Source organism: Larimichthys crocea, chromosome VI (assembly GCF_000972845.2).
Source record: "Larimichthys crocea isolate SSNF chromosome VI, L_crocea_2.0, whole genome shotgun sequence".
In the NCBI taxonomy this organism is placed as follows: domain Eukaryota; kingdom Metazoa; phylum Chordata; class Actinopteri; family Sciaenidae; genus Larimichthys; species Larimichthys crocea.
Genome location: NC_040016.1, coordinates 4,132,207 through 4,159,267, shown reverse-complemented (window position 1 = coordinate 4,159,267; position 27,061 = coordinate 4,132,207). Strand labels below are relative to the sequence as shown.

At 39.4% G+C, this 27,061-nt stretch overlaps 1 protein-coding gene across 5 annotated transcripts in view; it reads right to left on the bottom strand.

The window, feature by feature from the left end:
- Window positions 1–9,597: 9,597 nt before the first annotated feature.
- tafa1b (TAFA chemokine like family member 1b) overlaps window positions 9,598–27,061 on the bottom strand; it is a 102,981-nt gene continuing 85,517 nt past the window's right edge. For 2 of the 5 annotated variants that reach the window (XM_019255810.2, XM_027279856.1), the window contains exons 4-5: window positions 18,395–18,519; window positions 14,421–15,832 (exon numbers count right to left, since the gene is read on the bottom strand). In XM_019255810.2, the coding sequence (XP_019111355.1) occupies window positions 15,803–15,832; window positions 18,395–18,519 (155 nt within the window). In that variant the 3' untranslated portion in view covers window positions 14,421–15,802. Of the gene's footprint in view, window positions 9,985–14,420; window positions 15,833–17,040; window positions 17,133–18,394; window positions 18,520–27,061 lie in introns of those variants that run through there. The other 3 variants (XR_003462516.1, XM_019255811.2, XM_027279857.1) reach the window with 3 other exon arrangements.

The window sequence follows — 27,061 nt, the reverse complement described above, 5'->3', positions numbered from 1 at the left end:
ACATTCTGAGCCATGGCTGTCATAATGCTCTCCAGTGTTTCGCCTGCTTGTGTCCTTTCTTTATAAATATCTTCAGCAGCTTGTCAGATTGTAGATCTGGACTACAGGGGATGGTGGTAATAAAGACATTCAGCATTTATCGGACAATAGCAGACATAAGAAATCTGCACAGCAGCAATTTAGTGAATCATGTAAAATGACAGACAAATAATTTTACAACTGATTGTCTTGTGTCTTAATTATTTAAATACTTTCTTTGATTCTTTTTATTATTGTGCTTGTTTTAAAAATAATTTCCCCCTGTGAATGATTTGTTTTGCTGCTGCGACATCCCATTTAACTTAATCTTATTTCAATCTTCTATACAATGACAATTTAAAATGTTATTTTTTATCAGAGTTGTATGTTTATTTTTTTTTGAGGAAGCTGAAGAGAAATCATGGGGCTTCCCCCCTATGTGAATCTGAGACCACAGAGCCTTTGGAGCACCACTCAGTGTAGAGAAAGTTAATCAATGGCCATGGCTGAATGAACACCAATCTATACAACAAAAATAAATGTTATTTTTTAAATTATTTCTGTTTTCCCGACTGCTTGGTGAAGCTTTAGAGTATTCAGGGTATTTCCCACCATACATCTAGGATAGCCTATCCAAGTTAATATTCAACCACCTTAAAATGCAGTTAAAAGTTATATAAAATGATTTAATATTAATATACAATAATATGTACTACTATCCTGATAACTATGGAGCATTACTCAAAGAAAAGCAGAGATCAATCAATGCCTTTTGATTGTCAGAACAACAGATCTATTTATTTAAAAAACTCAAATGTTGGAAAATGTTTTATTTTTTGTCACAAGAAATCAAACACATCTCCAAGTGACTGCGACTGACTGAGCCTCTACTTTTCCTAACTTGAAAAAACTTAGATGTATGTTTGTGGAGAGACAAAATAGTGAGACTCAAAAAGGACATTTTTATTTAAAAATAACACATTAGTTTGGCTTTTACACCCCGGGTGGTAACTTGCCACATTCAGCCATTTCAATGAGGGGAAGTGGTTTTGATCGCAGCAGTAGGGGTCTGAAGTGGTTGATTCCCACATCACTAGCCAATTTTCTCAGTGGTTTGCTTTTTGGGGGGGGACGCACATGCAGATAGGAATTTGTAAGAACCAAGCACATTGGTGGACGGTCATCCGCCACGACTGGTTGAGTCAAAGTGAGAGAGGGGCAGAGAGTGATTTGACAAGTTTTAATGAACGGTATACACAGATATACAGAGTATTTCTACTTATTTTTCAAGTGGCCCTGGATGTATCATCTAACTGCTCATTATTCAGAAATGGTCTGCAATTGAATTTCTTTCCCAGCATGGTGAAAGCATGACATAACTGTCCAATTTCCATGAGTGGATATAAGAAATATTTCACTCAAAATGCACAATTATGTAGTTGCCTCCCCCACCTATTTATTGCAGAATCTGTACTTCTTCTGTGGCTAATGTAGATTTCATGACGATCCCTACTCCCTGAAGTTCAGCAGCAGCAAGTGACACTGTACAAATACCACTGCTGATTTTGGTGTGAGCTAAATATGCAAGAGTAGTCTTATGACACTGTTAACACAGGGTGCCTATTCTATGCTGGACAGGTTGCTTTAAAAAAACCTGAGAAATAAATTACACTCACTTCTCCGGGCACAATTCACGACAATGTCCACGACAATGATGAAGTGTAATCTGTAACCGTTTTTGTCGGTGTTGAGCCTGCACCCAGGAGGTGGAGCTTTCCATTTTGAATTAAAACATAACTTCTTTAATTCATCTCAACAGGACTGAGACTAGTAGACATTACATCTCTCAAAGTAATTCTAAGACTGACATATGTTTGAAAAAGAAATATAAATGGATTGTGTAGTAGCTAACTGAATATTTGTAAATTGAATAATCCACCATCTCCGTTTTTTTTTTTTTTTTTTTTTTTTTTTGTGCCAGAGCATCCTTAAATGCAGTAATTTAATTGTCTGTTATATGTAGCCTGGGAAATATCAATATATTGCTATTTAGCATGCAGTAAAACAAATCTCTGACTGCTGCAGCAGAGAACTGTGCTTCCGGGTAGCAGAAAATTATGAATCAGCCAAATGATGAACACATTTCACACACGCTCGTGGATAGGCTCGCAGAGCTTTGCTGCCACTGTCATTATTTGTGTTTAGAAGGCAATTCTGGAGGTGCTGAAATGAAAAAGAGAGATTATGTGGCTGAGTGCACACACACTGCCTATGAATCATAGGAGAAAGACTGTGCTGTTTAATCGATGACACAGTCCAGGCATTCATTTACTAAGTTGTTCATTTGGGGAGCGAGTTTAAATAGTTTTGCTCTGAGCAGTGCAGGAAAATGCAGCGGCAGTGTTACATGAAATGAGAGCAGTGGCAGGGGACATCCCCGCATCGGCCTGGAGTGTGCTGTATCTGGGGATCACAGTTTCACTCTGGTTGAACCTTTCACATTAAAGCTTTGCTATACTGAAAATTGCTCCATGTAAAACACACAGAACTGCTTTCACATGTACTAGATTGCTTCAGTGAAGCATAGTTGTTGCTGCTGTAAGTGCATTTTATATTATGCACACTAATAGGAAATTGGTAGCTTTCATGCTAGGGGTCATTTGAGAGAACAGCGTAATATATAGGTAGCCAGTTAGAGTCTAAAGGCACCACCCCAATCACCATTATTGGGTCACAATAGAATAGATGATATTATATGAAATTATGATACTATTTGTGGCACATGCAAATTAAAAGTTTATATCATTGTATCATGTGTGTGTGAGACTTTGTTGACCATCCATTTAACTTTACAGTGTTGCAAAATTAAATCTGGAGCATCATGTTGAACATAATATCTTAACATTGTGACAGCTAACAGAAAAGTTAATACAGAACAAATGCTACATAAGTCAATCGGTTTCCAAATAAACCAATTTTCCAACCATTTTTCCTACCTTAACACCAGAAGCCAATATTTGAAGAAATTGTTGCATGTCTGATGTAATGTAGGGACACTGGATATTCTTGCATGAGGGTGAGTGTAACTAGTTGTGATTTAAAAGTGGTACAAGTTTACTTGGAATATGAAACTATATGAGATAATGTTGATACGTCCTAGTGGACTGCAGCTATCCAGAAGGCTGAAGACTATTTCTCCCTAATAGATCCATGAGGGACAAAGAATCATCATGTGCTACTATTCATGTCACTGCATGTCATTTTAAATTGGTGTTAGCCAGATTTTACGCTCACCATGTATCATTTCAAATCTATCCCCATAAACACTTGTCATACAGCACATTATGGTGTTGGTCTATTCTATTTACACCAAACAGAATACCATGCTTATGAGACGTGAACGCCTATTACATCATCATTCATATAGACATACAGAATGAACAGATTATGCATAGAGCTGCTGCAACGCAACTTAATGATATGGGTAATTTGTGAGCATCATGCATACTTTAACACAGCTATTTATTACAGCGTGACTTTTTGTATGTTCCATCTGTCTATTTGCACTCGTCATTGTGGCCTGACAAATAAGATGCCTTGTGCTGATGGCTCCTGTAGAAGTATCTCACTTCCAATGTGGATCAATGACCATCGCCTTGAGACACCGACACCATTCTATTTGGGATGATAGCTTGGGGAAAAACAAGATGGGGAAGGTAATACAAAATAGAAATACCCTGGACAGTCATACCCAGGCACCGTCATGGGAATAACATCTAAATTGATTTCTGCACCATGCTCATGTTAACATTCCATTCTAGCAGCAGGGTTTGCTATACTGGCTACTTAGATAAAGGACTGTCTACTGCCCTTTTGCATTCCTGTGTATATGTGCTGGTTGCTAGGTTATGGTGATTTGCTCAACGGTGTAGGCTGCTGTGAGTTCAATGCATTTAGGGCACAATAACACATTATGCTCTTTCACACTAAATTCTAGTTTGATAGCCTCAACAAGACTTGCAAAATTACTACAGGTCACATACAATTGTCTCTACAATGTATGCACAGAACGCCTGCTTGTCTTCTTGGCACTGTATAGAGTGCAAGCATGGCACTTAGATTTCACCTGCCTAAGTGAAATGATAGTGTTGAATCTAAATGAGGCATGCTTGCCCCTCCAGGGTGGCTCTGTCTCCTCTTGGTCCAAAGACTGTGTCCTTCACAATCCCTGCTTGCCCTTGTGCCTCTTATTTGCATACCAGAGAACGAAGCAGCTCATTGGCTGAGGCTGGAATTGGGAAAAACGGTTCCATCCTGTGCCCATTAGACAATCACCTTTACCATTAACCCAGACTAAAGACTCTGCTGAGAGCAGTTTCTAACTGTACTGCACTATATCAGAGTGTTAATGTGCTGTTAATATATTTAAACATAAAACAGATTAAAAAAAACCCACACAGGTAGTGTGTAATTCACATCTTACAGATTAAATGTACCAACTGAACTTCAGTAAATCTAAAACCAATTTCTTTTTTAAGGATCAGCAAAGTAGTTTTAGAAATTCTGTTTTTATACACAGAGATAATTTTAAGGTGGTGCAAAGCAAAATGAAAGCAGGGTTTAATAAACATAATTTAACAGCTAATTATTACAAATGTTGATGTCTGAACACTCTCAAGTGGTGTCTGACTTTTTGCCAAATGTCACATTATTCTGCTAAATTTTGAAAATTTGGTCATCTCAAGACAGTGGCCATTTTCAGTTCAATATTTTATTATTTTGTATTTTTCTATGGGAATGTGATGTTTTTAATGATGTAAATGTGAAGGTTCAAAGGTGTAAAGGTTTTTCATGAATTATTTAAAAGGTGTGGCTGCACGATTGCTGCTTTGTAACGTTTAATGACAAAGAACAATGATCCAGTTCCAAAAGAAGTGGAAGAGTGAGGGGTACAACATAGATGAGACAGAGACGTGTATTGAGTGAACATAAAAATGATTAAGATGTCTCATTGTAACAGTATCCTAAATACTCTTCCTGGAGGACGGATTGAAACTGCACGGGATGCGGTGGTTTTCTTCCATTGGAGTAGGCGCTGACTGGTGGTGGATGACGGAGGACGCCCATGGATGGAGGTGTGTTTGAAGGTGTGGAGCAATGTGTTTCAGACTGCAGCGCTACAGTGTGATAAAAATTAGAGGTTAGATTAATTAAATTTTACCTGTGTAGAATTATTCATGTTGAAGTTGTTATGAACTACTGGTTAAAAATGTACTCACATCTTAGAGCAAAGTGTATTGATTTACAAACAAGCAAGTCAACAGAGAGTGAAGAGAGACACTCAACGAACCCAATGACATGGCAAAACTTTTCAGTTGGTGTGTAGGCAAACAAACAATGTAGTTTTTCTTTCCATCATCCAAACTTAAAGTACACTGCAGCACAGTGCCGTGGACCCAGCCTGAAGGCCAAGCTGCTGTTGTGAACTATTCGTATAAACTTGACAGACAGACACCACAATTTTATCTGACCACCACTGAAACAAGCCAAAGTACAATATATATAGATATATATATATATAGATATATATATATATATAATAAATATATATATAATAATATATATAATATATATAATATATATATATATATATATATATATATATAAATACCATTGCATATACAAATTGTTTAGTTCCTATATAGTATCTTTTATTTATGCAGAAAGGTGAAAAAAACAACAACATAACAATCTAAAGGATAGAGGATAGATTAAACACACCGTGACTAGAAAAAATAAAAAACAAACAAACTTGATGATGTAATGCAGTGCAACATTCAGGCACAAAGGTGTTTTCTATTATTGCATTGGATTGCATTGCTCTGGGATTTTTATTGGTCAGATAAATATGCTGTATATGAAAAAAAGAGATTCACAGGTAAGTGCTTTTTAAACCTGCAAGGTGTACCGTCCACATCCAGCAGCAGATTGTTGACCATAGACAAGTGAGGCTCCTGCATCCCTGTGTTCAACCATGAGAAGACTCGGGAGTGTGTTTCTACACACACCCTTGTATTAATATATAATACATTTATGTCATGGGTGAGATGTATAGTTTGAGGGTGGAATAAGACTCAGGTTAAATGTATGTGACTTGTTAAAAATATACACAGCATGCTTATACTGTATACTCCCCTCAGGCTTGGAACAATGTATTAACTCCTTTCTCTTCCTGGTAACCGCTCTTCTCCAAACCCAGTGCTCGGTCATTCAGTCTCAAGTGGCAAACAGGAGAGAGCCCGTGTGTTGATGTCTGTCTACCTGTGTGGAGACACTGCTATGAAAAATGCTCCCTGCTTAATGGGCAAGTGTGACTTTTGAAATCTCCCAAGGAAGCTGGTCTGTGACAACACTGTTGCCCCTGGTGGGGGGTCAAATTGCTTGCTTTCAGTTGAACTATGGGGGAGGGGAATAATGTGAGGAAAACTGTAAGGCAGCAGATAAATAAATTGTCATTATGGCAGCTGCTGACAATCATACACTAGCAAGTCATTTCGCTGACAAGTGTATTGGTGGTTGGCAGGCATGGCGCAGTGTCATGGGACTATGACAGTGATGTATTGTGTACCCATCTGAGAGTGTGTTCATTTGTTACAAACAATGGCATTGCAGCAGGGCACTGGTGTGTTTCACTATGTGCTGTTTGCGGTTTAGTTTTCCAGACTTTAGGATAAAGTGCTATTGCTTTGTATTAACTTTTCTATTTTCATAAATATGTGGTCTTGAAAAGGATCACACGTCTAAATTATTAACTGTATATAATGACCAGCAATGGATATGATTATTCAACAATCTACTCTAACATAAGACTGATATCATTACTTTTCATGGCAAATGGGCCTCTGGTAATAATGCCTGAAGTCGCTCAACATCTATCATTGAGACTTTAAGGTTTAGTGTCATTACTGAGTTTGAGATGCTCTTAGTTGTCCAGCTCCAGTGAATGTTAATTGTAAAGACCACATTCACGGTGACTCAAGCCCATAATAACTATAATTACAGGCCGTGAAGCCCCCACAGGTAAGGAGTGTGCCCTTTCCACAAATTATAGGTTGCTATGCAATATTATTAAAGAATATGAATATGATAAAAGTGCAAAGACAGGAAGCAGTGTCAAAGATGAGTGGAGGCTCCGACTAAAAGCTCCTAATAAGAGACCAACCATTTAACTTATACACAGGGCAAAAGTTTGTACTTTACTTGAGATACCCTTGGAAGTTACAAATGCAAGTTTTTCTAAACAACACTGTCCAGCATCTTCTGCACACGTCTTAGCGGCATGAAAAAGGTTGTCCTTGCTGTCAGGTGTTGATTAGCCATCCAGCGTGATACGGACATGGCTGTCTATTTGTCTCTGTGGGAGGTTGGCAGGACTTGATGGATGTCTCTTTTTTGAGATTACACAGCACTGAGGAGAGGGAGGAGGACCTGGCCCCTGTTATCTAGTCATGCTGCGTTCCTTTCTGCTCTGCCTAAAATGGAGCAGGACCTCCCTCCACAGCGCGACTCCATCATTGCTGGATACAGCTAAGGGTGCAGTAAAGAAAAGAATAAAAAGCACCTCTTCCATTTCTGATCCCCAAGCACCTTTTAAGCAAAAATGCACTTAGAACTTAAGCATAAGCAGGGAGGGAAAAAATCCCTTGATTTTCCACACAAGCACCGAATTTGAGGATAATCTTCACAATGTGTCGTTGCGGGATGTCTGTCTCACAGACTCTTGGTACTCTCTCTCTAAAAATACACACAGAAGCATAGCAAAACAGACACATACACTCATACACTCAGATGTATTCATTTACAGCAACGGAAAAGCACCCAGAGACACTTTCGTACACAAACTCATTCCTGACTCATTTTCTTTCGCACAAGCTCAATAAGACTGCAGGACGGTGAATCCTATTAGATATGAGAAAACAAAGAAGGCAACGGCTCATTGAGGAGGAAAAACACGCTCTTGCTTCTTCTCTCTTTTTGCATATTCCTTCATGATTCTGGCAGGACCACTGGGAGATTGATGTGTCTGTCTTTTTCATACCTTCTGTGACTGCTCAGCGAGGCGCCGGGCTCCATGAAACTAGCCAAATTCCTAAATGATGAATGTACACTAGTGCGTCCACTGGGAGAAGAAACGAATCTCATATCAGCCAAGAGAGGAGGTTGATATTGAAAATCATCTGGAATTTTGCCTGGCACAATATTGGAAATCTTTATTCTAATTGCATGAATGAATTGAATGTGCTGTTCTGATAAATCCTCTCTGCCACCGAGGGAATTGTATAAATGAAGCATCACAGATTTGTTTGTGTGTTTCCTGCATGTGTGCGTGCGTGTGTGTGTTGTCCGTAAGTCATTTTCGCACACATTGCCTTGTGCTGTTGTTGATTGCTTGTTTACTCAAGCAAAGACTTCACAATGTTAACATATCATATAAATGAAACTCTGACAAGATCTTCCCCTTCACATATTACAACATATCAAATTGTCATAAAAGGAACATTTTTCAAAATATGAAGGAATGAGAGACAGCATATCAGTATAGAAAACCACGTTTATTTCTCATAAGGCTGTCCTGTAATGTACTTTTATCTACTGGGGGGATAACTGTATGTTTCTCCACTGTGACTAATACTTTCTCACTGTCATTTTGAATAAATCATCTCTCTCTCTGGTGTGTGAGAGGGAGATCTACACAAGAAACACAGTCAAGCAGTCGCCCCATGACTAACTGTCTGATTATGGTCCGAGTTATGCTGCTCCATGTTCTAACTGTACTGAGTGGAAAGCTCAGGGGTTGTTGTTAGTGCTGCTTTCTTTTGTGAGGCAGTTCTATACAGTGTTTTCCTCATCTTTACAGAAACTACAAGCATTTTTCTGGCTTAACCAAAGACATTGCTGAATGACGAAAGTGACCAATACTTATTTTTATGACTCTGTCCTGGCTTTTTCCAATGCAAGCATATACTGCAAAGCAGTCCTATACACACACACACACACACACACATCATACAGTATGAACTGTACTTATATGCAGTGGCTGATCAATACTCCACCACGGGGCTCAAGCGCCTAATAGAGTCTTAAATATATTTTTCAGCTTCTTGGATCAGTCATCTTCTATGTAATGTATTTATATATGTTTATATACACAAATGATCTTACATACAAAGAAAAGAAGTGCTCATGAATTTACATCGGGCATGCCCTCGAATAAAAGTCAAAATGTCCATCATAAAGGATAAAGGTGAGGCCAAGATGAGGGACACTAAAGTGTCTCGAAGAATCTTCTTTAACTTATTATCGACTGCTAGTCTCAAGTCTCTGGCGCTGAAAGACCAGTGTTTGTCAATCAAATCTCCTCTGTGTAGTCACAGCAGGACCGTTCTGCAGGGGTAGTGAGTCAAATACAAATGCCTTCCACAAAGAAACACAAGCATATCAAGGTAATTTCCCTCCTTGTGCCCTCAGTTCCATGTTTATGTTCAGGTCCATGTAGGCTCCTCAACGGTTTACCTTCAGGTGGGGGGCGAATGTCTATCAAATAACGATTTAACAACCTCTAAATATCCCCTACTAAGCTGTTTCAGTTTTTGAAGGGGGAGAAGAAGTGAGGGAAACAGACGGAGAGTAGGTCGGTAACTGGCCACAGCTGTGTGGAAGAGGAGAGTCACCAACATGGGGCTCATTGATCAAACAGGGGATTAGTCTGGTTTCAAATCCTTGGCACCACACAAGCAAAGCTGTTTTATCTGGGTGGATATCCTTTCTGTGGTCCCAGGTAATCCAGTCAGTAGCCGTGGATGTAATAGTTTTAGTCCGTTCGGTGGGAGGAGAAAGGGTAGATGAGGGGAAGAGCCTGGCACGCAGCCCTGCAATGGGAGCTCTCTGTTAGGTCCTGGGATGAATCTGCAACAGAGAGGAGGAAGAGGAGAGGAGAGAAAACACACATACACTTAGACAGAACAAAGGCATACACGTGTGCGAGGATTAGACCCAAAGGAATTGTTCCGTTTGCGTGTTTCAAAAACAAGGGGATTCTTTTGAACTGTGGAGGCTTTGTATAGGCCTGTCTCACCTCCTGGTTGTTGCTGCTACTAAAAACAGACAGCTTATACGAGTGGAGACAATGCTGGAAATGGAGGTGTATTTGGCATTTTTAGGTATAGCAGGATATATCGGGAAAGCTCTTTGTATAAAAAAACCCTGGTGTGTTTCCTTGCTGTGTACGTCTGCTTCACAAATTGACACTGTGGCATATTTTTGACTTTATCTCAGACCGTTTTAGCCACATCCCCTCCACCCCCTCCCCTTAGTTTGCACCTTCATACCAAACCAGCCAATCAGAGCTGAGGATTTTCCTCCAACCCAATAAAATGACTTTGGCATTGCTAAATGGGATCAGGGCACCTGCTGTGGAGTCTGAGCGGTCTCTCCGTGACTCTGGTTCAGGGACTCTTATTCAGCCTCAGTTGCAGACCTGGACACATTTCAATGGTACATTGTGCAACCTTGAGACTGCTATTGAATGTCCTGCTTTTCAGCATCCTGCTCAACTAGAAGCTCAATAAAAACTACTAACTAAAGTGGCCTCTTATGACTGTCTGTGCAGCAAAAGTATGTTTTCAAGAATATTTCTTTACCTTACTTAAATTACATTTTTAAGCACTTTACAATAACCATCTTAATAAACAGTAATGTGATAGTTAATTAAACTTAACTAATAATTTATTTACTTTTTACTAATCATTAGCTATAATCTGTTTGTATTAGTTTATAAAGTATATATTGTATCACAGCTTAAAGAGACAATAACAATTACATCTGAGTACAATAGTTACACTTTATTGTTGCACACATAACATAATATACACTATATTTAATATTCATTAATTATTACTAAATAACTTGTAAACCTTTGAGATTATGCTTGTAAAACATCTGTACACATTTTATAGACAGCTGGATATATGTTATATTTGTAACCCTTTGTTAATAATTAGCAATTATCATCCATCTATAAACATTGTAAAAGGTTAATAAATACTGTGTAGTGTATCTATAAATGTAGTTCTCATTTCCAGGTCATAATGCCGCTTCATAATTACATTGGGTGGATAGATACAGGACTTTCACTCAGGAGACTGCTGTTCATGTCCCATGTGAAACCATGGCTTATTTTAAGTTACTTAATTATGTTACGTAATTAGCCCATGCACCGTTACGTCATGCTAGTTAACTGATGTAACTAACATGCTTATTTGAACCCAAATCATAATCTTTTCCTAAACCTAACCATATAGTTTTTGTTACCTAAACTTATCAAACCTCAAACTTATTAAAGCCTCTGAAAATGTGGCTTGAAGTAGTAAAAATGCATGTATGCATGTATGATATCAAATTAGCCATCTCATTGAGAATTAACAAAAAACTGAGTAAAAATAAACATTAATAGCAACAGTATAAGAAAATCCAGTCCTGTTTTAACAATAAATCTAAATTTAAATCCAGTTTCCTGTTTTACTCTTGAGGAAGATCGACATCTTCCCCAAGAGTTCCTGCACAAAAGTTAAGCAAGGTACCGCTGTGGACAAGGGAGTAGGAAAATGTAAAAAAAAAAAAAAAAAACTATGTACACTATGTTTAGAATATATTTACCCCTTACTTCCGATGGTGAACTGAAGCTTAAAAACTCGCTGTTCTTGAAACTCTTTTGACAAAAACAAAACAATAATTTATAATAATTTCACCGGAACATTTTCGTGTCTAACTCTGTGAAGTGAAGATTTATTTTGACCAAACCAGCGTTGGTGATTTTTGTAACAGTGAAAAGACCAACTAAGATGTTTTTGGTGAAATTTATTTTGTTGCTCCTCATAAAATGAAGTGTGTTTTATGATAAGTAAATTACAAAGCAATCAAGCTCATCTTAGTTTGGTGAAAGAGAGAAATAAGAATTCAGCAGGTGTGTGGTTGTGTGTTTTTTCTGCTTGATAAAGAAAATATGTGTAAGAATATTTCTTTTCTTTAAAGTGCATGAGCTTATTTATTAGGCTATTTTTTATTTATTTTTGCTTTGTTTTAAATGGGACACTGGATTTTTTGTTTTTTTTGTTTCGAAGAATGAATTGTGTAATAAATATCAGAGCAAACCATGCCCAATTAAAACCCAGTGAAACTCTCATATGTGATTGTTTTTGATGTTAGTAAAATAACATAAATTAGCATTACTAACAATTAGTAAACAGTATTGTCATTACATTGTTACTGCAAAATAGATAAACCTAATGTTAGTTAAACATGAATATTCCATTTATTAATGAAATGGCTGTTATAAAAGTGCAGTTTTCTAGTTATTTTACTGTTTGAAAATTGTTCAGTGAAGAAATTGTCCCCTGCACACCACGGGCCCAATTAGAAATCCCATAATCCTCTTCAACTAAGAAATACAGCCATGACATTTCCAGCAGGCCTGGCGGGTGGTAGCCAGGTGTGTGGATTTGATTGTGGAGGGTGCTGCTTGGGACTCTGTGAGCTGAAGCACATGGAGAGTCTCAGAGCTCCAATGTGTCGGACATGCTACACAATTGATTTTATTAACTATTTTTTTCTGAGGGTATTGTGTGCACTTGTATTCACCTACCATATGGTGTGTTATTTTGAGATTACGCTTAAGAGAACAGTCAGAGGGGGAGGCTCTAAGGCATTATAATTTGGGTTTATTTTAGCATCAGTATTGCGTATGCTTGAAAACATAACGGCATGCAGTTATAGTGTTGGCAGACTGCAAAATGTCTTAATTTTAACAAGTTATTAAGGTTATTTGGGGGTATTTAACCCAATGAGGTGCAATCATTGTTCAAATTTTCAAGTATCTAGAATCAGGAGTCATTTGCAGTCATTTGCTGCCTTTTCTCCTTCATCGAGGTGGATATGTTTTCAGTCTTGTTAGTGTAAGTTAGTTAGATCCTGCAGATTAAACAAATACATGATGATTGGTTTGTCTCTTTCCTGACTTAACCAAGTGTAACAACATCAGCTGATTCAAACTAACTGTTGAGGCTGATAGGTCAGTTCAAGTGAGCTCAAAAGTAGGACGTCATGTGATACTGATGTAGAATGTAAACACAAGCTTAAATTGGAAATGTGTGTGTTGTATGAAAACCAAGTACAGGCAGGCTATTTATAATTTTAGAGTGAACAACTGCAGAATTCCTAAGGTCATTGTAAGACATAAAGGGCTAGATAGAAACCGGAGGATCTTTTGGGAGACAAGTATCATATTTTGTTTGAATGTAAGAATGTCAGCATGATGAATTATAAATGTATTATTTAAACCACCCATCTATGTTTAAAACTAATCTTGCCATTACAGTCAGATAAGCCATTTGTAAAATAATGCCTTTTAAATGTCCTTCCTTTATTTAAGTAACATTTGTTGTAGTGATGACATGCATCATATTACTGTATGTTCTGTTTCTACTCCACTACCATCTATCATCGTGATCCTGAGTCACATAAATGAATTCATTGGTAAAAAAAAAACAACAACTGGGGAATGATTTCAAAGAATAAAGTGCATAAAGGAGTTAAGTTGGGTCACAGGTCAAGAAGCAAGTATTATTTTATTTTATGCAGAGCTGAGTCCAGGTGCAGAGCCAGGGATTTTACAATTTTCACCTTTTTCATATGATCTTCTGCACTTACTTGAATTTTTAAAACCCTGGACATGTGTCCTCTGACTGTCCGTTATCATTTGTTTTTTTTTAAGCAGATCCAGATGCAGATGAATAATTTAGTAACATTTCATGTTACAGTTTTACAGGACTGCACAGCCTTTGCAAATCAACTATTTTCTAGGTCCATCTTGTTTAAGGATGCTAGAAAGTCCATAGAAACACCAGTTATCAAAAGAAAAAGACTTTTTAAAGACCAAATGACTTGTTAAGATAAAAGGCCATGTTAAGGAAACATTGAGCAGTACTCTTCATTGCTCACTATATCATGCCTATTTAGATAGTTGCTCTGCAGCTGTTCCTCTGTGTGCTCTAAATAACTTTAAAGTCTCGATTTTAACATGCTGATTTCTCCTGCAGGTCTTGTCACAGTATCTTTCTCTGTACAGCTTTTGGTTCTTTTTCCCCATGATCCTTAAACACAGTAATCCTCTGAGCTCATCTGTTCACCATTTGCATCTGTATCATCTTCAGTGAGACGACATATCAAAATGTTGGAGCAGAGGCTGACCTCTGCCAGAATAAGAGCAGTAACAGGTTACACATTACGGTTCATTCTCCATCTCAGACACAATCCACCAGAGGTTTGTTAGCGGGAGAACAGGGGTTGTATGCAAATGCTGTCACTTCAAGCCACATGCATGCATGTGTGTGTGTGTGACAAAGTGTCCTCTGTACTTTTTTGTCCTCTGACTGTTCAAATGAACACTGCAGCAGGTAGCAGCGGATTGCTCAAGGATTTCCTGCCTATCCCATCTTTGCTGGCAACTAAGCTGTCTGCATTCTAATTTGCTGGCCGCATTAAATTGCAATTTACTCAGACTTCAGTTAGTAAGAAGAGCCAAGGACAATTGCCTTAGCAAAAGAATTTAGTGCAAACACAGCCTACCCTTTCCCCCTTTCTCGTTTAGTGCTGAACAAATCAATCATGCCAGCTGAGAAACCTCTTCAAACAGCACTAAAGAGCACCCTCTAAAAACAGAAGACTCCAGACAACAAAATACATCAAGATCCATTTAATGTGACATTGACAATGGAAAAAGCAAAGAAAATGGATATAAATTAATCAGTAGCACTTGGAATGAACTCCTCCACCCTCCAAACTTGTATAAAAATGTCAAAAGGATGACAATCTGGCCATTCTTTGCAGCCTGGACTCCATCTGTCAGCTTATAACCTTTATATTAAATAAAACAGTATTGTGTATAACTGTATGCTTGTTTTTAGGACAACTTTATACAGGACTGAAGGAGGAGGAGGAATGTTGTCAAGCACAGAGGCGGAAAAGGTAATTTTCCGGTGAAGCTGAACTGTACATGGCACGTCTGCTTGGAGTTTATTTTGATCAACTGCAGAGTGCAACCTCCCGATTTGACAAATTAGACGGTGATGTATCTGCTGGCAGGTCACTTTTGCTCTGAATCTGTCTCACAGATGGGCAACCTCCTGTCACAGTGTGTTATTTTGCTGGAAAAAGATGCTCTTCGCTCCTTTTAATAAAAGATATCTGAAAAGCACGTTCTTCAGTTCAAGAAGCACTTGAGTTCAATACTTATCACTCACTAATCTGAAAAATAACAGTGGAAATGCTGTGGTCTTATACAGTTAAAACAACTTCTATATGTGAGTGGTTGTGTGATAGTGTTAAATACCTAAGAAAAGCCATTAAAATGTATGTGACATTCTTGCCTTGGTGCTGATTACAAATTAATGTTCAATCTAACACACTAAGAGTGAGGTTATCAAGTAAACTTGATTCTTTTCACTATCAAAAGCAGGGGAGAAGAAAAAATGTTTTCATGACAGCCTCTCTCATTCTGCGTGTCTCTTTTAAAGGTGTATAATTGTTTGGAGGGAGCAGAAATGGATTGATCTATTTAATGAGTGGAGCGGGTAATGCAGATCTATGGTGGGCGAGTGTTTTGGAAGGTGCTCCCCAGCCTCGCTCTCACTGTGACTTCCACAAACAAAAGGGCCTGCCTTGTCTGCTGCTACAGAACAGGCAATGAAGGGCTCCCTCTCTGAAAGACATAAAGAAAGAAAAGAAGAAACATGGATGTCAGGAACTGACTTTGATTGGCTTCTTAATTTTCATGCCAATTTTGATTAAACATGGTAATGAAGTCTGTGTGTGTGGCTGAACAACAGTGTGTGTGTGTGTGTGTGTGTGTGTGTCCGCCTCATCGTGCTTTACTGACACTTTTCAGAGCAAAAAGAAACCCAGCAAGTAGAATAAAATGGCTGAATATTCAAAAAAAAGAAAAAAAAAGAAAAAGAAAACTAAAGAAAAAAACAACACTGTCTGTAGGCTGGTCTGTTACGGAAGAAATACAAATGAGGCAATTTGGCCTGAGAGGTGGGTGAATGAGGAATGTTGATTAAAAAAAGATAGCAGGATAAAAGGCCTTTCATGTAGCCTGTGGGCTATGCTGTGTGCTGATAGCTGCTTCAGCAAGACCCTCAAAGGGGGATCAGGATATCAAGTGGCCTCTGATAAGAAGCCACACAACGAAAAAAGGGAAGAGATTTTGCCCGGGGGTCTCGAGCACACATGTGAGCGTCCACGCACAAACACAGACATATCAAACACATCAAACATGTGCATTCATACACAACCAAGAACACACACGGAGAGAGGAGCAAGAAGCATGTCACAGATTAGTGACTAATGGGATTGGCAGAGGAGTGTAAGACACCGTAATCAAACCCACACAGTGGCCCAATAGCAAAAACAGGACATGGAACAAAGGAGGCAATGAAAGGAAGAGGGACTGATCCTGCCATTACAAACTGTTCACAGACAGCAGGGCTCTGCTAAAGGGGTGGACCTGGCTCTGTGTGTGTGTGTGTCTACAGTACTCCATGATTGTGCTGCTGTACTATTTTAGCACGTTTATCCGTCTACATACTGACTGATATGTTTTAGCGACACACATGCAGCCGTTTATATGAAAATGCAACAACTTACTTTTTATTTATGCAAGCACAGCCGTGCTGGGTGATAAATATTTACAGTGGGTGGCGGTGCGTTCAGTATTTTTGTCACGCCTGCCTAATCATGCACAGCATGTAAAACACACACTTGATTATTTCGCGCTGCATATTTGGGTTAATGAGAAGTCATTGAACGTAAGTTGGACCCACTCTCATACCACCCGACACTCAAGTGCATTACAGTGATGTGAAAGAGACGGGAAAAAACAAACAACAGCTTGAGAAAAAGACTAACCTTTACAGAAGCAAGAATGCAGCTCAATTTCTGTTGACGCATCCTCTGCATTTTGCTTCCGGAAGCTAAAAAGGGGAGTATGGCTGGGTGTTCTGCAAAGAGAGGGTCAAGAGAAAAGGACATGTGTGTATTGGATAGAAAAGCAGCTTCAGGCCTGACTTTTGGCCCTCTTCTTTTAAGGTTTTAAATATTATTCCAAAGCCATTTTACTTATAGATATGTATTAATGCTTTTTCTCCATCTGTGTGCAGAAATGTACAATCTTGATAAAGATATTAAAGACAATCATGATTTCAAGTTTACTTATTTCAAATTGTGCAAAGGACTGAATTGAGAATTAGAGATGCATTCTTTAGAGTGAACCAAGCACTACACCTTACCTTGACATGATGGCAGGATGGTCTTTTCTGAAAATTTGGGGTCTGTGGTGGCTGTGAAGGGCCCCAGTGAAAGCTTTATGTCTATCTGCTGGCATATAAATCTGCAGAACAACCTTGGGAAGCCCTGTGCGGTCTAACCTTCACTGGCTGTTCCCCTCTTTCCGTACCATCACATTAGTCTTTGCTTCTATTCAAAGTCATTGTCACCACGCACTAAGAAGAGACGAGAGTTTGCTGATCGTGAGCAGGTGGGGGGGGCGAGTCAATTAAATTAATACAAATCGGGTGATCAACCTGTCAGACAGTGCTGGACTGCTGGCTTCGAGGACTTAACTCCCTTCATTATTTTTGCATGCCGCATTTGGAGTCAGCTTACAGAGCTGAAAGGCAGTGGAGAAACAGAGTGGCCGTTAACTTTATCTCTGAGAGGAGTGTGGCCTGAGGCTGAGCCCACCTGTTTGTTTACTGCCTGCTTAATGTTTGTTCTTTACTACTACAGGCCCTTACATAGGTTGCTTACACCGAACAGAACCCACCTTGTTATACAGAGGGCACAGATGTCCTGTGCTTTCTGAGTACTGTCTATATACTGTGATTTGTGCACATCCCTTTTACCCACAGGTTTGACTCTGTGCATGTTTGATTGTTAAATGACAGGGAATTAATTAACAACGAAGCAGGCAGTTGGCAGAGAAGCTTAAAACCATTTAATCAAAGTAGTCAAACACAGCTTCTTCTCATTTCAAGTTCAAGAAGAAAGGTTGAATACTAAAGTGAAATCTGTCTGAGATTTGGGCACATATGGTTTGTAAATGGTGTGCACATGCACATGTGGGAAATGTGTGTATACCTGGTGATATACAGAACAGACATATGCATGTACATGTGAATCGATGCATTGTAAATGTAGGTCTGCACATGCCAATACATATATTTATACTTAAGTGTGTGTGTGAATGTGTATGAGGTCTCACTCTTGTGGTCTTGATTTTGTTTCCAGAGGAGCACATCCATCCAGAGTTATCAGGCAGAGTCTTACACTCTTCTCCCTCCAGACATGGTTCCATCTCGCACCACCATTTCCCAATTACAATGGACGCTGGAAAAGGTAAGCACAGATACATAATGAAACAGGTTAATTTAACACACAGACACATGTATACAAATACTTTTACCTAGGTACTGTATGTACAGACAACAGATGTCTGCAAAAGAAGACAAAAGTAGAGGAAGATGAACATAACATAACATGAACATAATTAGTAGATAAAAACAGGAAAAAGCTAAGTTAAGAGGCATAATTAAAAGTTAACCTTTGACTAGCATTAGAATAAATAAAATAAAATTACAAATAAGGAGTGACTTTGAAAGGTAGGCAGAATGATCACAAAAAGTTGGACATTATGCACAAACCTCCTACGCAAGGATATTTTGTGTACACATTCTACAAAGGCACATATACAAAAGCACCCACACACTTTATTATGAGCTATTCCAGAGTAACATCCAGCCCAGTCCCTGTATGATGTTTTTCCTCTCCTCTCCAGCCTTAGAGCAATTGTAACATTGCTACATGGGTACTTTTACTGTTGACAGTAATGTCTTATACCAACAGAAATTAATCATTATTTTGTTTTGATACATCTACATTGCATGTAGGGGAGCAATCTAATTTTTAATCAAAACTAATTGCCTCTCATTAACATCGACTGAATTCTTCCTCAAGCTATCTGACAAAAACAAATATGTTCTCATCTTCTCATCAAGATCTCCCTCCCTCTTTCCCTCGTCCTCTACACGTGTCTATGGGTGTGCCGTGTGTGTGTGTGTGTGTGTGTGTGTGTATGTGTGTGTGTGTGTGTGTGCGCGCGCCAAGTACGTGCATCTGAAAAAAAAATAAAAAAATCAGAAAATACACACTGTATGTCTCAGGTGTTCAATGATAGCAAAAAAAACACCCCAACCTTATATACACCATGTAGAAGGAAAATAAATAAATAAATGTTGGTTACCTAAATCCAATTAATCACAGGAGGAAATTAGCTCCCCTGCCCTACCACATCCATATAGTGGTACTGTATTTGAGATGAACACCTGCATTACTTGTAACAGTATTTATATCAAACAAGCTAGAAATCACTGTTGAAAAAAAATAGCATTTCATATAGTTTAGTAGCACTTTTTTTCCCCAGGTGTCTTGCAGTGGGAAGCTCTCTTTGAAAGCTATCATAGCTCAGAGATCTGAACCATTCTTTCAAAGTCATTTTTCTGATTCATTTATTAATCATGATCTGTGAATAACTTTTGTTTTTCTCAAACCTCTGTATGAGGTCTCTGACAGCAAACGTGACAAGATTTCTAAGCATTCTTTTAGATGATAACCTTTTTTTTCCCTCACTACAAATTTCAGCATGTATCATGTTTTCTTAAAAATTGTGCCTGAAACAACATTTTTCCTTTTATCATGTTGACATAAAGTGAAATGTGAAGGTCAAAAGAGTTCTTGAAAGCAATGAGTTAAACCAGTATCATTTCATTTTTTAAAGCTATTTTCTGATCCATTCGGAAAAATGTTTTTTCCCCTCCAGCCTGTGTTACCAAGGTTACAGGCCAACCGCCAATCAATTGTGAGTATGAGCAACATGCTGTTTCCAACTGACGGAACGCGACTGTTAAAGTGCAGTCTCTCACAGCTACCGATCTGTGTGAACGGACACACACACACACACACACACACACACACACACACACATACACATACACATACACATACACACACACACACTATATATACCAGAAAAAGAATGGACCCAGTAACGGCCTACTCCCGGTCAGCCAGCTTCATGCATTTCCTGACTTCCTCCTGCACTTTTCTCTCCATGAGCCCTGAGGATACTCAATGCCAGAATGAGAGCATCCACTAACAGGCTGTGAAGCCGCCCTTTGGCTCCCCCCTTGGCTGTTTACCTTATCCACTAATTACCACATGTTGGTCCACCATCCACTGTGCTGCCCCCCAATCTTCCCTTTTCTTCCTCTGTCTTCATCCATTGGCTAAATATGAATTTCATATCATTAATCATGTTTACATTCCGCTACTTTTTAAATGCAACACACTATGCAGAAAGTCTTCATTATGTGGCAAATTATGACCCGGCTTGAAGAAATGTGTTTAATCAGTTTTACCAAGTGATGATGATGTGCTGCCACTCTGTTTATCTTCTTCTTTTTGGTACAGAGGGAATGGAGTTGTTTTTCATTATACCACCAACCGATGAGGATTTATATTTAACAATGTGAATTCAGAATCCACTTGCAATTGAAAATGGTAATAATACCTGCAAAGCAAAAGCCAAATTCCTTCAAATGGCACCAGAGAGAAGGCAGAAAAACAGAGAGAAAAGGGAAGCAAAAAAGCGAGCAGGAGATTAAAACGCTGCCTCACACGAGCAACTAAATCACAAAAGCCGCTTTGCATGAAAGTTGAATGATATTTACTGTACTTCACAGAACAGAATTCACCTCAGCCTCTGCCCTGAAATGTGTGCACACAAATAATTTATACAAGGAGAGCCTAGAAAATGGCTGGTTGAAGTTTTTCACAGTATTCGTTCTTGCCTCTATAATTTACGTCTGTGATGTCCTATATTAGATTGTACTGTACAATGTTTTTGAATTAGGGAAAAATCACAGTGGAATTTGCTTGTTCATTAGTTCACTCCTTGACCTGGTTATTGAGTTTATTTCTTGTTTTGACTCCTAGGATGGTTTTGTGGTTGTGATTTTGAACTTGTTTTGTTGGACTTGTTTGGAAGCCAATCATGGTCCATCCAATATGTAACTTAGACAAATTGTAAAACTTGAAAAACTTGAAACCTCCAGCACAATGAGAATGCACTTATCGGTGAAGTAGGAGACATCTTGTGTCTTGTAGCTCAACATCTGAAACAAAAGATATTTGCATATTCATCGTTTTTAAGAAATATTTTAATAATAATTCTTAAGAAGGTAATTGAAGTTATTTGTGAAAAAAAAGTGTCACGTTATGATTCAAAGCATAGTAGAATGGCAGCATGCATCACCTCATAATGAATGTGAAATCAATACAGTTGCCTAATTACAACATTTTCAAAGTAGCCTTCGTGACTCTTGCAGCGCCCCGCCAAAAAATGTGTCACCATCCATAAATTGTAAACTAGAGCAGGGCTGCTTTCAAAAAGAAGAAGAAGAAGAAGAAGAAGAAAACAACAACAACAGCACAGTCCAGGTTATGTGGATAATCCACCATCATCAAAATGCACTTTTGCACAACCCTAATTAATATCTTGACAGCTTCCCGTCTTGTACTAAAAGGAGAATAATGAGCAGTGACTATGAAGTACGTCTTATAAATATTCATGTTCAAATTTGATCTTTGCCTTAAAAATCTATTTCCGTCAGCACATGTTGAAAACAACAGGTACACTTAAGAAAATACACCATTAAGGACACGTCTAGTCTGATGACCACAAGGATAAAAAAAAAAGTCTAGTGTGAGCACCCACTTCATGTCTGTGGTTCTACCCGGGCCAGGACATCTGGCTCTGACCTTGACCACTGGAGAAGAGCCATCTCTGGGCCGGGATCCATGCATCACTCTCTAGTGACCACTGACCTCCAACAGTCGTTTTACTTTAACTACTCCCAGTGCAGCCGTCAGCATGGAGGGTATGACCTTTGTTCTAACATCAGCAAACTTTACTCCTCCTCTGTGTCTGCTGGGGAGTGCGAGAGGAGGAGGAGGAGAAGGAAGAGTGGGGTGGGGTGGAGTGGGGGTAGGGGTGAGGGTAGGGGTGACAGTGACCACTATTCCAGCTACCCCCTTTTAGGCTGACTATTAATTTCCAGATCCATCTGTTGACAAGCTGAAAGCCTTCAATCTGATTTAAAGCACCAACACCAATTAACACGATCCTCGCATGTTGCCATAAAATAGCTGCTGTACACTGTCAAATATGACAGATGGGCTTGGAATAATCAGCAAACAAGGACTGAACGAGTGTTTGATTCAAGATGTTGGCCATGTAGCAGGCTGGAGTCTTTAGCTTTGATGGACAAACAACCGAGATTGGGACTTGAATTGATTGAAAAACATGAAGCGATGGACCTTTTACAAGTGCATCTGTCAGATCACTGTAGAGCGGGCTGTGTGATGGATTGAACTCGCTGACACGTCCCTGCCAGGTAGCAGAATGTTTGAACACCTTGACGGATGAGGAAGAGAATTGATTTCTGTCTGTGTCAAAATGTGAATACGTGTCTGTGGGCTCAATGAATAGTTAATGTTTCTTAACTTGAGGTGGCCTCAGCGCTCTGTGGACTTAAATTAATCATAGCAAAACGATGGCTTTACAATGATGCCAGCCATAGTGTCTGTTTTTCGGTGAGTCACTTAAATTAGTCGCCTTCAGTTAAGATCTGGAGCAGAAAGCAATTAGGCTTTGCATTCACATGCTTTTTTGTTGGGTTAAATTTACAATTTTGGGTGCAGGATCAATGCGATAGTGGTAAACAACGTGCTTTTTCTTTCACTGACTCATTCAGGTCATCTATATCTACTACCCAGTCTTTCATCTCGTCCTCTTTACCTGATCACTCTGCAAGTGCACTGACTACTCAGTTATTAAGCAAACAAAACGGCCAATCAATCACTCATCCATTCACATGGTAACGCAAATCAGGCAAAAAGAGTTACAGTGAACTTAAAAAAAAACAGATTTCCATCTGAATGAGACAGAGGTATGAGTGCAAGCATTGTGCAACAGCAGAAAAGAATTGAAAGGGTCATGGGACCATGAAGCAAATGAAGCAAGTGTATAATTACAGCGGGGCTGTGACTTGGACCCCTGAACCGCAGGTCAGCTTCAGAGAGTCATTATTCGGCATTAATCTTTGCCCCTCTCAGAAATGAGAGAGCTGAGGTTTGATTAGCCATTCAGAAAATATCGTTTGGCTTTCTAATCACACAGTTTGAATCTCTGAATTTTTAACAGATTCCCTGGCAAGGTAAGAATAATTCCTGTGTTTTCATTTGATTACTTTGATTACAGTATGGTTTTTGAATTCAAATTAATTATTTGAAATTCAACACAAAGGGTTTCCTAATTTGCATGACCAGATGCATTCAGGTAAAAGTGGAATGTACAGTTGCACATACAAACATAATCGAAAATACTGGCCTGTGTAGTATATGTATGTGGTATAGTAGTGTTTGCTTTTATTATACCATTAGAAATGTTTCTAAATGTTTCATTTAATGCTATGATTCACTCTTGAGTATAACATTATTCCTCTGTGAGTAGGTGTATATGTGCGTGCTGTGTCTATTAATGGAAGAACGTCTTTTTTTAGTTGTGTGGTTACTTCCTTCCTTCAAAAACGATTTACTAAAGTGTATCTCCCACACAGCTGACATACTGCAGATGTGCCTTATGCCTTCTACTTCTCTCTCAGCACAACCACAGACATGTGATGGCAGAAAGGAAATATCATGTCACTCTAAAATAGAGAGAAGAGAGAGAACGAGAGGGAGAAAAAAAACAAAACTAAGGAGACCTTTCAACTCCAGCTGAGGGTCAGATCCTCTCCTGGCAGGTTAAAGTTTGAGAGTCTAATCACATCGTCAACGCTGCGAGAGCTCAGTGGGATGTGACAGAGATGGAGGAGAAGACCTGCTTCACAATCATTATCTTCAACTTCCCCAAAGACAAACATCTTTTTCAGGCCCAGGAGGATTTCATTGTTTGTTATTCTCTCCTTATGTCTGCCTTTGTGTGTGTGTTTGTCAGGAAGAGAAAGCAGTTAGTTTTCTATTGTACAGTATAATGCGCTCCTTCTGTCCAGCCCCTCAGGCAGTATCAGCAGCAGGTTTGCGTCTTGCCAACCACATACAGTAGCAGAGGGCTGTGGAACGATATGAGAGTCGAGAGAGGACGGTGGGGGGGCAGAGGTTTTATAATGGGAGAATGAGGTGTTCCTGGGGTTTGAACTTTGCTATCATTGCAAGGAAATAATGTAATTAGTATACTCTTACAAAACACATTCAAGGACAGTGTTTCCCAAAGAAGAAACACTTTTATAAACTGCTGATAACATTAGTGGGACTCCTTGTAATGAGATTTTATAATTACTGTATGTTTTAAAAACCAGTAATGTGTGTGGAAGAACTGCAATGCTTCTTGTCCCGTCCCTCAAGTAGCGTCCATGTGTCTCCCCCCTGGATGTATCTCAAATGTACCATGACAACCTGTCATGCTCAGCTATACGTGCCTGCAGCCAAACAGAAGGGTTCATTCCCCATCAGTGATCAGCAGTGAGCAGGCATCTGCGTGCATCTCTTGTTGAGAGCATTTACTGCTACAGCAGCTACATGACAACACAAAGTGGTAGCATGTGTGCATAATAGGGCATCTGCATGCATGTGTTGAGTAAATGAGTGTATGGGTGTATGTGTGTGTCTGTGTATGTCCATACTGTGGCTGAGGGCTTACATGTGTCATGCACTGAGATAAAGGCAGTGGTGCAGTGATGAGCGCCTAATCTGAGTGCATGTGATCGTCCCGGCGAGGCTGGAGAGATATGAACGTTTGACTTGTTAAAAGGAATGTTCTTCACTAAGAGCCTCGTTGGCCCTGACATAACTGGGACATAGTTCTCCTTGTCAAAGCTAATAATCAATTCCCACTACAGGGATAATCTGACAGCAGACCCCCAACTGAGCATGACACCTCCCAATGCAAGCTGTCGTCACATCATCCGCATATATTAATAATAACCCCAAACACTTACCAATAGCAACTGAAATAACTCCATGTGGTCCGTATTCAGGAGGTGGTAAACACCCGACAATGGGACTGATCTTTGCAGGGTGCTTTGATGTCGGAGTTTGATGCTAATGACCGATAATACGGCAACATCAGTGAGACTGCCTGTTTCTGCAAATTTGGCCAAAGATAAAGGAGCGTTCATTCCTGCAGGCTCTGTATGTGTGTCCAAACCAAGCGACCTCTGAAGATATACTTTTGATTTGTTCTATCAGAGCACTGGCTATTCTTTATATATATATATATAAATATATATTTATTTTTTGTGGGAACATAACCTGTGTATGGTACAGTGGCGGCAGGTGTCCCCCAGGGGGTGGTGAGATGAGCTGGGCTGCAGCATCGTTCCTCATCTGGACGGAACATTAATAACGCCGGGACCTGGGGAGAAAGCTCCATCTGGGCCAGGCCGGTGTGCTGCTGAGGGGACAGACCACTGACTCCACAAGTCTATAATCCCTCACATAGTGCAACGGCAGCCTGCAGGGTCCAGTTGACAAACACTTTCAGGTATAGCTTTTCGAGATAATCCAAACCCTTGAACAGAGTGGCCTCACCTCCCCCACCTGTGCCCATTTATTTCCACACTTACAAAAGAAAAAGATGCTTTAATTAAACTGCGTGTTTGCAATGCCTGACACTTCCGACTACAAATGAGGTCTTATGAATAATCACATAATTATTTTGTCTGCCCTTCAGCCCTTATCCCGTGGTGGTTTCAGTGTTAAAGAAATAACAAACAGCCTGACTCACTTTCAAGCAGGTGAAAATTATCCAACAGGAGGCAAATGAATCCCAAATAAAAGAAATAAAATTATTAAGAGGCGAGGTCACCGCTTTCAGGTTAACTCTTGCAGTGTGGTGCAATGGTGCTCAATACTGTAGTTGCTGCTCACTGACTTGTCATTTCCATTTTTATCACCACTCCCTCTAGAGGTGCGTGTTAATCAATACATTAACAGCAAGGATTCTCTCACTGTGGGAGCTCGAAGCACAGAGGCATGAAGTGTTAACATCTCCCACTTCTCCAACTCCATTCCACGCTATGTGTAATTTAGTTTTTGATATGCTGATTTGTACATCTTATAAACAGGTTCTACTGGCAACTTCTTTGGATTTCCTTATGTCTTCTTTTATTATTAAATGCTTTTCATCTTAAGAACTGAGGTGTACTTTTTACCTATGGGTAAGAAAATGTCTCAGACAGACTGTTAAAGTTTTCAGAGATTTTATTAGGTCTGTCTAGGCCATGTTTGGAGAAAAAGACTCTTCTCTGCTGGGTGCTGCGGAGGAGACACTGTCTGGTTGTGTCTCTCTCTGTACAAGGACAAAACACTCTGCTAAAAGAACTGCATCTCAAGGACAGCTCTGTAAATGTTTCATTCAGGTGATGCCTCCAACCACAGGGCAAATGTTTGTTTCTTGAATAAAATGTCTCAAGGACTAAAAATTCAGCGGTTCACTGAAAAGTTTTATACGGTTTGAGGTAATTTTTTATCAAACCAGGACCAAGTTCTATGGCTGATGCTTGGCTCATATCTAATCCATGTTCTAAGACCTTCTTGAGTGTCAGCTGTGGCTAACCAACCTTGTGAAACCTACTGAGCGAGCCTGTCTGGCCCTTCATGTAACATCCTTCATAATGAAGATATTTTGGTGTCATTTCTTTACAAGGCCAGTCAGAGAGATGACTTTGATCTCTGCTGAAGGTGGAGGTGGAAGGATCGAGACTGAGGAGCCATAAATGAGCTCCATGCAGTGAAGGGGGCATTGCAGTTC